The sequence below is a fragment of the Lissotriton helveticus genome, chromosome 8 (assembly GCF_964261635.1).
Source record: "Lissotriton helveticus chromosome 8, aLisHel1.1, whole genome shotgun sequence".
Classification (NCBI taxonomy): domain Eukaryota; kingdom Metazoa; phylum Chordata; class Amphibia; order Caudata; family Salamandridae; genus Lissotriton; species Lissotriton helveticus.
This window is the reverse complement of record NC_136069.1, coordinates 350940585-350954960: the sequence shown is the minus strand read 5'-3', so window position 1 is coordinate 350954960 and position 14376 is coordinate 350940585. Positions and strand designations below refer to the sequence as shown.

General features: G+C 36.8%; 1 protein-coding gene across 1 annotated transcript; it reads right to left on the bottom strand.

Moving 5' to 3' along the window:
* Positions 1–1074: 1074 nt before the first annotated feature.
* On the bottom strand, positions 1075–2382 carry LOC144773741 (uncharacterized protein F54H12.2-like). The gene has a single exon (XM_078658876.1). The coding sequence runs from the start codon at positions 2380–2382 to the stop codon at positions 1075–1077; it is 1308 nt and encodes a 435-aa protein (XP_078515002.1).
* Positions 2383–14376: the final 11994 nt, after the last annotated feature.

Genomic DNA, 14376 nt, shown 5'->3' with positions numbered 1-14376 from the left:
CTGCGGAACTCAACATTCCATCATCGCTTGTGGGTAGCACTGGGCATCGCCACCAACTTGAACTTTTGAAACAACCTATGAAAGCCAGTGCTGCATCCCCTCCGCTATCATCGGCCTTTCACACCCCTTCAAAATTACCCACTTCCCCATTCTTTCCACAGCTAACCTCTTCAAGTAACCCTGGAGATGTGCCTCTGGAGGCTAAAAAGTCTCTATTTAAAATGAAGGGATGGCTCCCATATTAAGAAATTGCTTATGTCGTGTTACTGCTTGTTTGTATATTTTGTATATAAAGAGGGTGTACAGAACTGTGCTTCCCTGCCAGTCTTCACTATGTGGTTCTCTATTTATATCTGTACCAGCTTTTACATGTGTGATTCCTGAATATTTCAAAATGCTTGTAATAAACATTTATAACTTTTCAACACTCTACTGTCTTTGTTTTTTCTTATTGCTGAGTAAAAACACAGAGTCTGAGTAGTTTCTTAAATACAGACTTTTATTGATTTATTTTGAACATGAGCATTACACAAACATTCCTTATAAAACTTTACACTTTTGACAAATAGCGTATTCATTTGTAACAATGCTAGGAATAGGTTTCAAGCCTTCTTTCATATAGCGGGTAACAAGCCTATCATTGCTGACTTTATCACTTGAATATAAATTTTAAATATTTCTAACACTTAGACCCTCTGACATTTTACAGATAAAATATATACAATGTTCCCCACATGTGATAGATAGAGAATCCTGTACCGGCAACTTGTTATATTCTACTCTAGAAGCCACTTTTTTTAAATACTTGAATATAGGCTTTGTATAGATGCGGTGCTCCGGGAACTCTGCAAGACTATCAAACACTGTTACCCTGTCAGTGTCCAAAAACATAGCAGCCCAGTGTGTTCCTGGTTCATGATGAGGATCGGTGTTAAAGACCAAAGATTGTGGTCTTTCATAACTTATTTCCTTTGGCAACCCGTCGCTTGGATAAACATCCAAAAAGTATTTCTTAGCGGCTTTATGGCGGCTTAAGAAGTCTCTGATATGAACAGTGTCCATTTTATATTCTTTTCAAAGATAATCAAACAGAATCTGGCGGGCGTGATTAACTTGTATGACGCTATCAAATACAGCAAAAATAACCATGTTCACATTCGTAGTTAGGGCTGCGCTAAAGCGTATTTCTGCTTTTAGATTTCCATTTTTAACCAGGCTGTAATGGTCACCATCTTCCATGTCGGGGGTCAGATCAAAGGCAAATAGCGTGTAGCCTGCGCCATATCCTTCGCATGATACAACGACCCCCGAATCATGCAGGTGTTTCCCAGTTATCGCCACTAATCCAAGATATTCTCTAATAAAATTTCCAGTTCCGAAATTAGGTGTGTTTGGCTTTGCAGGTATGACAGCTCCCTCGTGAACTAGGGCAGCGTAGTTGATACCATAGTGCTTGAAATTAAAAGGGTTGGAGTTATGTACACCGCTAAAAGCGGTATTGTCAACAAACCCGATAATAACAAGTTTTGGTAGTTGACCCAGAAACAAATTTTGCTGCTGTGTTAATCTGGTGCCTGCTGGTATACTGTAGACTTTCATAGAGACTCTTTCAATGGCATATTTAGCATTTGACAGTTGTAGAGCCTCAGCGTGAGCCAATCTGACCGTTGGTGATACATTCACTCTCTTTACATACAAGCTTGCAGACTGTATGAACAGTTTATACTGTTCGGCATCACCACTAATGAGGCAAAAGGCATCTTTGTTACGGTTGAGCTTAATCTTGAGGTCTATGCCATTAACGATTAGTTTATCCTGGAAGAAGAGGTCTGAATGTATTCGGCCTAGCAGATCCAACTCTCGACTCTCTGCAGCAAACTCTGCTCTTTTTACAAACCCGGTATTGGGGCCGTCCAGAGCTGTGTTTTCAAACTGGGCGTAAGTATCTTTGTAGAAAAGCCCTGCTGAAAGTTGTGTGTCCAAGGCATCGCTGCTGTAGTTCAGGATGCTCTCCATGTAAGCCCTGTAGGCGTACATATTGTCATTTTGCGTAATGAGTCTGTCCCCCAGGGTAATGTCCACCTGATTAAACATCGTTGCTATGGGGTGAGCAATGGTCGCCACTTTAGCGGTTGCAGCAATATCGGATCCATCCGCTTTTACAATTTTACACACCACATGTAGCAGAGTATTATTGAGATCTAGATACATATCCGTGGACCCTGATACGTAAAGCTCTATAGGGGCCAAGGGTGTCAGGGCCGCTAGCCGCGATACCTCCATGAAAAAACTGTTTTCAATACTCATCTGTGTTGGTTTTAGAGAGAACAGATCTAACTCTGACTTGGCGCATTCGCCCGAAGAGCAGTGTACAAAAGCCATGTTTTAGAAAATGTTGAGGTTAGAGGCTGTTCTCTTCTTTGTAGCTCTCTTCAGCCTTGGGGATATTCTTTTGTGAGCTCTTTTTGAAGGGCGCTTCCTTTTTTTATAGGGCACCGGGGGCCCTCAACGCTTCGATGACCTCCTCTTCCTTTTAATACTAAGGCGGGGCTTGTACAACAGTCCTGACCCTTCTTGAGGTTGTCTGTTCATACGTTCAACGACGGCCGACTTCACAGACCCAACCACATCTTGGGCTATATTCTGGGCAGCTGTCTTTACATGCGGTTTTGCAATTTCATAAACTTTTCTCAAAAAAGGCATAACCCTTCGGAACAAACTACGGAAAAAACCTCCTAGACCCGCCCCGTACATAACAGGAGCTCCTTGAAAGTAGGGGGGCCCTCCATACACCGGCTGGTGCTTGTAATACTCTCTATACATAGAAGGGTTGCCGTAGGCTTTCATAGCCACCATGATGAGCTCTTAATAGTCACCACCGCGGCGTGGTCTGAAATGAAGCTTAACAATAACTTTCCCTTATTTAAAGGACACAGGCTGAGACTGATCATCAAAGATCATAATTGTTATAGTGTCAAAATGACTTTTAGAAATTGCTACATAGTCAGGTTTAATATATTGAATATTAGCTATTGTGTTGTTTTCACCCCTCACTTGAACCCATCTCAGTAGGGGAGCATAACTATCTCCAACCCGCTAAGGTTCTATTATATCTGTATAAACATAGAGTGTGTAAAAACCCCCATCAATATCTGGACATGTCAGATCTGGATCCTGTTTGCTTTTTATATGTTGGACCGTTCCTAAAACTCTGCTCAACTTTCCACTGGTGATAAACATTGCATCATGGCTGGATGCTTTAATAAAAACCTTCCTTCTGACGCTATCTAACACCAGTTGAACGTCGGAAAGCCCCGCAGTACCGGATATTGTCTTGTTAATGGCATCCACCACAGCATTAACCGTAGGGTTGTACCCGTGAGGAAAACCTATGATGTAAAGAGGCTCAGATTTTGACTTCTCTATAGTGAATTTAGATTCAGACCTCTTAAAAGTATTCCAGGTACGTGGGTATTGGATTTCTGTTGGGGCAACTTCCCATTCCCCTTTCAAATCCACCGGCTTAGCCAATTTGACAGTATAATTTGATATTTTATTATCAGGGAACATAGCCACCGAGGCATTAGACGGCAATGTAATATAAAAGGAGGATGTCTCCATTTTGCTTCCTCCTTCTTTTTGAGCGATAGGTGCTCACACGTCCTGCAGAGAGCTGGCCGGCACCCAACTGTTAAATTTCTCAGGCCATCCTCGCCATTTAACAAAAGCCTGTTTTTTTGCGCCCCTCCCTTTCCACTCTAGAATCTTTTCAACCCTGTAAATCCTATTTACATCATCTGGGATCTTTTGTAACTCTTCACTGTAAAAAACACCTGTCACTGGTTCACTGTAGTAGTCCTTCAACCTGTAAATGTACATGCCTTCTTTAATGTCAACACTATCAACTATGAATATCTCATCGCTGAAAGTCTGTTGATAACCTTTAGTAAAGAACCCTTTCAATTTTGAAACCCTGACGTGGTCCCCTTTTTTAAAAGCAGGCTTCTTTACTTTGGCGTCGAAGTAACGGCCGTATACCCTTCTCCACACCTCCAGAGAATTGTCAACCGTTACCTCTACAGGAGCCATTCTGATAGTTCTGTGATAGCTGGCATTATAAACAGCTAATAAATCCTGTAGAACAGGTAGATATCGATATGTGTTGTATGCCGTGAAGTTTCTCCACAGCTTAGATTTTAAGGTTCTGTTAAAGCGTTCTATAACAGCTGCTTTTACCTCTGTGTGCGTTACAAAATGATGTACCCCATGCTGTTTTAATAATTTCTGGAAGGTCTTGTTTAAAAATTATTTTCCGGCATCTGTTTGTAGTTTTTGAGGGGTTCGGTCTTTCCTAAAGATTACTTTAAAAGCCCTGGTGACGCTTGTTCCACTTTTATCCTTTAGAGCTTCTACATAGGCGTATTTAGACAATACATCTATAACTGTTAAGATGTAATGGACTCCATTATTATGCTTTGCCAGATCTTGTAGACTTATTATGTCAGCCTGCCATTGATAATCTAATTGCGCATTAACAATAGTAGGCCTCCTCTTAAAGCGTCTTCGCGCAGGCTTATGGAGTGAATACGCTTCTTCACCAGATAGCCACTCCTGCACTTGGGTTCTGCTGATGGGTTCTTTTTCAGCTTTAGCCCTTCTAAACAACGCTTCACCACTGCCAAAGCTGGAGACATCCTTTGTGTCATAATAAAGCTTCTTTAACAAAGCCCCTGACATGTTAACACTTCTGAACCACAAAACGAAAGACGCTTGTTTTGTATATAGTCAGTTTATTATAAGTAAATAAGATAACAAGATATCATCATCACTCCAGAGTTTACAAGCTACATTATCGCTGGTACCGACATTAAAAATCAGTATACATTCTATTCAGTATGCAAACATATGGAATTGGGGCGTTTGTCTCAGATGACGGCGTAGAGTCACACATCTTGATATTTTTAAAGATATATAGTCCATAGCACTGTATAGGTAAATCCTATCACCCCTCCAATAAGTTTGCACTGCCAGACTAGTTGCTGTCAATAGTTCATACAATTCTCTCTCGCATATCAGAAACCCTTTGTTTTTAAAATAATCCTCAGTTAGAAGTTCAAAGGCTACATTTAAGCTGGACATCCGGGGTAGGATTAAGCCTCGCATATAGTATATATAGTTGTTCCAAAATACATCCTTCACAGGCGACCACATACTAGCACCGCATCCGCATAAGCATCTAGGACGGCTGTGTCTATGGGCCTCTAGCAAGCGGACCATTTTTTAAAAACCATAAGGTTGCTGGATGTAATTCAGCGATTCTTTCTTTAAGCAAATCATATAACACCTTAGCGATACACAGGTATTCCGGCGCTGCCTCATAATCATCTGGGTTCACCACCTCCTGCTCCATATCCTAAAAATAAGTATTAAACAGTCAAACAGTAGCTTATAACAACAGCCTTTTTCGACATATCTTAACATTCAAGCAATAATGCTATGGTTCTTTGTACAACACCCTAATATGAGCCGACTCTTTATTTAAATTTAAAACACTTTTCTTGGATCCATAAAACCCACCTGTTTTCTACTCTTATAATAAACGTATGCAACATGTTTTTCTATAGATCATTCCACCCTCTGTCTAATAACTGGCTGGCAATGCCCCCGCATGTTAGAAAGTTTTGCCCGAATATGGTATGCATTTTGGATTTCTCTGATGGCCTGTGACATTTTTCTCGGCTGAAAGCCGGTACACAGATTTTAACAGTTTATATAACTTACAGGGGTCTATCAAATGACATATATAGCGGGCTGTTCAGCCGTGTAAGATGGATACAGACAGTCATGAGCAGTCTGTTGTGGATCCTTAATTTTATGACCATAACATCTAGAATAAAAGTCTCTCTTGAGACAGGCGTACACAACACTGGCTGCAAAACTCTTCACATGCTCTCTATCCAGACAGGTTACACACGAGTCCTCCTTTTCAAGATCTATGAAGTCCAATGCTTTTTTATAGTCCTTACACAGTTCGTTGTTTTGGCTGGTGGAACTTTCAATCTGTTTTGAACAGCACAAGCAGTTCATAATGAAGGTCTTAGCAGCCCCTGAAGTCTCCTCCACCTCAGTGCAATTTTCTGCTGCATTCTGCGGTTCAAAAAAGAAAGAAAGGGATTATTTAACATGAAATAAAAATAAATATTGCATCACAGATGGTTAAAGTATCTACATTAAGATAATGCTAACCTCCACATCTGAAGAGGCTTCGGCTGCTGCTCTGAAATCTTGGGAGATGTCAAAGTCCATCGCCTCATGATAGTCGCTGTTTTCAGCACATTGCTGACCACCTGCGGTATCTGACACGGATTCAGTCTCCAGAGATCTCATATCTTGATACACCGGATATTGGGGTGGGATTATAGCTTCTTCCGAAACTTCCATCTCTGTGACAGTATTTTCAAAGCTTTCCTCTTGACTTGAGGCTTGGCTGGCGCTTGATGATGCCTTAATAGGTGATATCAGCTGCGGTCGATCCTCAAGGCTGAGTGAAGCCATCCGCCGACACAGGTCCTCATGATAACCTGTAACTTCGGCGCCCTCCTCTTTAGCGACCTCTTGCAGCTTCGGCTCATCTATTACCGGAGGGCTCAAGTGGCGAAAATATCTGTCAATAGTGTTCACCCCGTGCTCACGGGTATCCCTCGATGTGAGATAGTTGTACCGCTTCATGATGCCGGGGTTCTCTCTTGCAGGCTGGTATAACACTATGAGTTAAGGGCCTCCTTATATACAATGTAAGCTTAGAAAAGGGGTGTATCCTTCTACATCACCCATAGGGACTTTGCATTTAATTTTTTATTTTATTTTTTCATAACTCTCATTTTTCATCAGAGACTTTTTAAATTAGGTGGCAAAATTACTGCCGCAGCAAACCAATGGTCTAGCTTCCCGCCTCTTTTAGGACCAATGGCTTTCCGGCCCTCTGCTGACTATGGCACGCCCCCACGCCTCAGGCCACCACTCAGGAACTCCATCGGCATCAGGCACGCCTCCTAGGGGGCTGGCCTATCTCCCAAAAAATACCCTGCAACACTCAATTCCACATATGGACCTCGACGCTGCTCAAGCAACATCAGCCTGCATCCGCTACTAGCCGATGGACAGGCCCAGACATGTCCCTGTATGCCCAGACATGTCCCGCCTTGCACAACAAACATGGCACCCACAGGTAAGTCTCTGCTCCCCCCAAACCCAAAACCCTAAACACACCAGTAGGCCCTACTGACTGCCTTGCTGTTAGCCCTAGCCGCCCCGCACCACCACTCTACATCTATGACGCACCTAAACATCCATTAATTCCTGTGTGAAGGGGACACACACACTACACCTGCCCCACTTCGGGTCTGCCCCTCAGGGGCATACCCTCAGGCGCTGGACTTCCGGCCCCGGACTTCCGGCTCCTACGTCACTTCCGGGGGGCGTTCCCACCTGTCAAAAAATGAATGGTGATGGATGGTATCAGTGTATTCTACTGACAGGATTGACAAACCACCGAGAAGTGGCGATAGAGAGAAACTGCTTTACATCTCCGAATCACACTTCATCATCGATCTGGACAATAAGATTCCTAGAGGTTGGAATATTCACGAACAACTTGCAGTACATCTATAACCAGGATCTACTTCTCCTGGGTCGGGCATGTGCTTAGAAAATGTGGTGAAATGGATTATGTTTATCACCTAATTGTATGTGTATTGTATTGCTTTAATGTTGTTATGTTTCTATTAATTTGTTTTCATAGATCATTATTTATTTTTTCTTGAAGACAGAAGGGAATGATGCATGTGCAGAGGTCATCAAACCTCATTGTTCAATATATATTTTCAAATGTTTCCATATTTGGGCATGCAATACCACAGATACTATATTGATACTTCCATTAATGGATAAATATATGTATTTAAACCATATCCTTTCTAATTTATAATTATAATTTTTAGCAGGATGCATAATTATTTCTAATTGCTCATATTTATTAGAGCATTTATTTGAATTGCTCCTCTTTCTGCAATTGTTATACATGGGATCATTGAATATGGGATTTATGATAAGAAGCTTAGGAGCGTATTTGCAATGAAATGTGAGGAAATTAAGTAATTGAAGGTAGTACACATTGATTGATTAATTATGATGTATTGAATTACATGATAAATAATGTCCTTTAGGCAAATTTGTTTGACCATGATTCATACTTATGGATTCTTTTGGGATGCAGCATTATAATAATGGATTAAGTAAATATACCCTATTGCTCAGGAAACAATACAATTGTAGATAGATGATTTTTAATACAAGCAATATGATTGTATAATTGTGTATATGATGAGGAATAATCCAGGATGCTTGTTTCCGGTTCAGGGAAGACCTGGCTTGGCACTTCGGGCTGGATTGTTTCCATGAGGAGTGATTGCATATAGCTGGTTCTGATCTAGGGTGGTGAAGTGAGCTAAAGGACAGTGATGGATTCAATCCAGATCTGTGACTGGGGGTGAGTGTCCGAAAAGTTTCATCACTCCATCCATCATCTCCTTGTGTTTGCTAGGTGTAAGTTATATCTGCCCGTGCCCCTTTGATTATTATGCTGTTTGTGGGCACACCACTCTGACCATTCTGGGTGATCATGTAAGAAGAGGCCTTTCTTAACACTTATGTTCAAGAAGATTGGGCTCATAAAATAGTGGACAATAGAAAAAGAAAGTGACACCTACTTTTGAACTAAGGATGTGCAAATTTCGTAATTTGCTTTTGGCACTATCGTTAGCACTAATTTGGCAAAAGTGTGCATTACCAGGTGAAATGGAAAACTGCATTTGATCCTGTATTTCAGAACGAAATGCATCCTGTCGTCAACACAAGGATGCATTTCGCGTTAAAAAAAATAGTGCAATTGAAAAGCACTACAAACAACAGCCTAGAGAGCACAAGAAAAATAGAAGACTCTTACAGTGCTAGCATCACACCTTGCACTCTCTTTTTGCGATTCTCAGGAACCTCAAGGCTGGCTCAACATGCTCATTTCACTGCAAGACTGATAGTGGTAACCGCCATTCCACAGGTTTCACAGGTTTCATTGTCTAATAAGGTCAGTGTCTCTCTTAGCAAGCTTTCTCCCCTGCTTGAAGTCTTATGGGCGATTCTTGTGATGCCTGGGGGCACATAACAGCATATGCCACTGATGTCTGCTTTTTTTATCCGTGATTCCTCAATGGTGAGAACTTCCTAGGATTTGTGCCTCTCCCTGACCAGGAGCTCTGGTTGTTGCCCACCTCTCTGTGGACGGGGTTCAATCCACCTTGCATGGAAGCTGCCGCCGTGCTAGAGAGCTGGGTGCCCCCCTCCTGGTCCAATAGGAAACAGTCAAGCTCAGTCCGCCTACGACCTCTCTCTGACACACATCAACACACAGACCGACAACAGTGAGAGGGATAGGACAGATTGTAATCAGGGTGCTGAAGTCAGAACATTCGCTGGTTTGTGGCATCTGTAGTTGCATAAAATACACGGCTTAGACGCAATTCGTTTTTCCTTTTTGTACCACGCTATTGTTACCGGTATAGAGTTTTAAGAAACCAATTTGAGTTAGAACTTTTATGCCTTTTTTCAAGACATGAAAAAATTATTTCAATGTACTTACGAATTTAAATGCAAGATCTGTTCAAAACGCTTTTTAAAAATCCAATTATATTCATAAGACATGTCAATTCTGATGAGATTACAAGAGAAGCCTATATTCATGATTTAAAAACATGCTATTAAAATGTATATGATTTTTGATAACAATAAATTGATGTTTAAACTCTGACAAGCTTCTCGGTTGTCAGAAATTGCAAAATAAAATATGTTTGTCCCAGAACGAATAAATACAAATGTCAAGCACTGTCATCTCCGTGCCTGTATGCTATGCTGCTCATTTGTCATTTGCATTTGGTTCTTTTGCATTTAAATAAAAGAGGTGGATTGTTTCTTTTGAAGACATTCAAATCCATATGCCTTTAGGAAACTGGCCTTGTTAAATATGTGCCAGGATCAGCATTTGAAAGGCTGTCAACAACTCCACTCTTAAAGTTGCTGACAGAAGCAGAGCAACTAGAAAGGAACTGAGAAAGCACATTTTCAGATCATGTGCACTGGGCAAAGACCTGCCCCAGGAAATGATAGAGGAGGTTAGCAGAATCACCATGGGAGGCTTAAGATGGCAAGTCCTAGAAGTATCACAACGGGTCCCCACTGCCATTTGGATGAAGAGAGGATAAAGAATACTTATGACATTAACTTGTTTTCTGTCATTTCAAGTAAATGTTATAAGAGAGTCGCTGCTTCGACATTATTATGTAAAATAGCATTAATTTAATAATCAGTGATACCCTAGGAGCTAAAGATATTCTGAAGAAATTCTAAAAAATGTTTTAATACCAGCATCACAGAACATAGAGCCGATCCAATCACCCAGAGCTCTCATGAAGGAGCTGCAGACAGGGGATAGCGTGGGGATTTGTGGAGTAATTCTTGCTCCAAGGAAAGGTTTAAAAATAAAATAAAGCAGCATGATTATTGTCCCATTAATTCTGTGGAAGCTCATACATTAGTCCATTACCCCCAGTAGGGCACAGTACCCAAGCACTTTATTTCTGCACAACAGCACATTCTGCTTTTGCCTATAGGAATACTGTGTGCTGACTACTCCAGGTTGTTCTCACAACTGGGGGGTACGAGGATCGTTCGCCCCACCCTGCTCTGACAGCGGTGCTCCCCTATCCTGATTGGCCCGCCCTTCTCTGGCCTAGTGTGCAGTCTTGCTTGAGCCTTTCATATGGTAACTAGACATAATATCGACTCCACAATATCGAATGGACAAAATATCGAGTTAAAAATATCGATAATAAGAAAATATCGATAACAAAAATATCTTTGGGAAAAATATCGATTAAAATAATGATAAAAAAATATCGAGTACTAAAATATCGACTCAAAAACATCGACAAGACAAAATATCGATATATAGTCAAAGTAAAAAATATCGATAATATGTAGAAAAAAGGTTAAAAAAATATTTTTTATTAATAGTAATATAAATTGTAGTTAATGTTTAGGAGCGGGATGTTGGGTTAATAGGGGATAAGGGTGGGGATTAATTTAAAATAATTAATTAATTAATATATGTTTGATTTTTTTTTATTATTATTAATTAATTGGTAAATAATTATTAATAATTACTTAATTAATTAACTATTTAATATTAATTAGTTAATTAATTAGTATAATTTTGTACATAATTTTTATTATCAATTATTTGGTAATTAATTAATATTAATTAGTTAATTAATTAACTAATTAATATTATTTAGGTAATTAATTTATATAATTTTGTAAATATTTATTATTAGTAATTAATTGGTAATTAATATTAATTAGTTAATTAATTAACTAATTAATATTATTTAGGTAATTAATTTATATAATTTTGTACATATTTATTATTAGTAATTTATTGGTAATTAATTAATAATAATAAGTTAATTAAATTAATGTGAGTTATTTTTATATATAGTATAATTTGTTATTGTTAATTAATGAATTAGGAAAAAATAATAATAATTATTACATTAAATTAATTACAGGTATTGTGCTAATATATAATATTTTTTTGTTATTGTTATAAATTGTAGTTAATGTATAGGAGCGGGATGTTGGGTTAATAGGGGATAAGGGTGGGAAGTAATTTAAAATAAATAATTAATTAATATATGTTTGTAAAGATTTTTAATTATTATTTAATTGGTAAATAATTAATATTAATTAGTTAATTAAATAATATAATTTTGTATATCATTTTTTATTATTAATTAATTGGTAATTAATTACTATTATTTAGTTTATTATATTATTTAGCGTCATTTTTCTATATTTAATTTTTAGTTATAGTTAATTAATTAATTTGGAAATAATAATATTAATTATTACATTAAATTATTTACAGCTAATGTGCTAATATATTAACTTCTTTGTTATTGTTAATTAATAATTAATTGGTAATAAAATAATAATAATCAATTTTGGGTAAAGGAGTATTTGTAGGGTTCAGGGTCAGTTTTCAGTTCTTGGGTAAAGGGGTATTTTTTGGGTTCAGGGTCAGTTTTCAGTTCTTGGGTAAATGGGTATTTTTTGGGTTCAGGGTCAGTTTTCAGTTTTTAGATAAAGGGGTATTTTTTAGAGTTCAGGGTTAGTTTTCAGTTTTTGGATAAAGGGGTATTTTTAAGGGTTCTGGGTGAGTTTTAAGTTCTTGGATAAAGGGGTATTTTTAGGGTTCAGGGTCAGTTTTCTGTTCTTGGGTAAAGGGGTATATTTTTGAGTTCAGGGTCAGTTTTCAGTTTTTGGGTAAAGGGGTATTTTTAGGGTTCAGGGTCAGTTTTCTGTTCTTGGGTAAAGGGGTATTTTTAGGGTTCAGGGTCAGTTTTAAGTTCTTGGGTTAAGGTTTTTTTTTAGGGTTCAGGGTCAGTTTTCAGTTCTTGGGTAAAGGGGTATTTTTTGGGTACAGGGTCAGTTTTCAGTTTTTGGGTAAAGGGGTATTTTTAGGGTTCAGGGTCAGTTTTGGGTTTTTGGATAAAGGGGTATGTTTTTAGTGTCCAGGGTCAGTTTTAAGTTCTTGGATAAAGGGGTATTTTTTGGGTTCAGGGTCAGTTTTCAGTTCTTGGGTAAAGGGGTATATTTTTGAGTTCAGGGTCAGTTTTCAGTTTTTGGGTAAAGGGGTATTTTTAGGGTTCAGGGTCAGTTTTGTGTATATAAAGTGTGCTACGAAATATTAAAAATATTTAAAAAATGTAAATAAATTTTAGTGACAAAAAGTTGCACATTTTTGTGGTAAAAAATTATTTTTGTACTACTCAGCTAAAAATAAACTAAAAATATATGTAAATAAAATTAATAAAAAATATATAATATTTTTACAAAATGTCATACAATAACATTATACTAAAGTAGCTATTCTAATTTATACATGGTCAGTGTCCAGCACCTTTCCTGATATTAGTTTCACTTGAGTAGGAATAGTAAATAATAATTGGTCAGTGTCCTGCAACTTCCCTGATAATAGTTTGAATGGAGTAGGAATAGCAATTATTAATTGGTCAGTGTCCAGCACATTTGCATATAATTGTACATTACCGTGTTATTATATTACTAAATAATGAAAAATGGATGTTTTCACAAAACTTTATTACAAATTTGAAATTTTTTAATGTGTACTACTATACAATCACAATCAAAAATAACATAAACAATTTTGGAAATGTAGTATTTGCATAATAACACATTATCATTTATGTACATGTTGTAATTTTTCACACAAAATTATTTCACAACATTTTTTCTGTAAATAAAAATATTTATCATCATTAACTTTGAGTAACAAGTATTTATATTGAAATAAAAAAAAAATATTTTTTTTTCTGCTTCTTCCATTTATATTTAATAATGTTAATATTATATATTAATATTATTAAATATTTAATTTTTAAATTAACATTTTTATAAAGTAACATGACAATTATATTTGCTCAAGATATGGAAATACAAATTAAGACATTTTTGGCACATATTTCAGACAATGTTGTTTTTAAATCAAACATATAAAGATATTATGTTGTTAACTTTATAACTGTAAAGGGGAATAATATGTTTAATAATAATATCTGGTATTGGCAAATGATTATTTATGCAATTCTATACTTTTATAATACTTAGAAATTATTATAAAACATTTTTTAATAATTAATAAAAATAATAACAAATATATTTATTATTATTATTATTAATTAATAAACTTAAACATTTATCTCTTCTTTTCAGAAAAACCATACTTTCAGAGAAATAAAAATACATTATTTTAGGGCATTATTTATATAGTAAATGGTTATAATGTTTTAATTAATAACAATAAATAAGTTATAATATTTATTATTATTAATTATTTACATAAACAATTATAATGTTTAGTTGTAAATAAACACAAAGTTATTCCTATAAATTTACAAAATAAATTATTTACATATATTATTTCAAGTGTTACATAATTTTTTTATATTATTAATATATAATTATTACTATATATTAATTAATATTAAATAAATTTATATTTTTTAAACAGTTTAAATGATAATGAGTGTAGTGTATTAATTTGTTACAATAACAATGTGTATGTATTATATTTTTATACTATAACATTGTATTTTCTATGATACCTTTTCTACAATGGTTTAAGGGGACTACTTTTTTACCGCGTAAGGTTATTGCGCTTCATTCAGGACTGGACAAGCTCGC

Coding starts and splice junctions, on each gene's coding strand:
- LOC144773741 (XM_078658876.1), bottom strand. CDS start 2,382: ATGGCTTTTGTACACTGCTCTTCGGGCGAATGCGCCAAGTCAGAGTTA.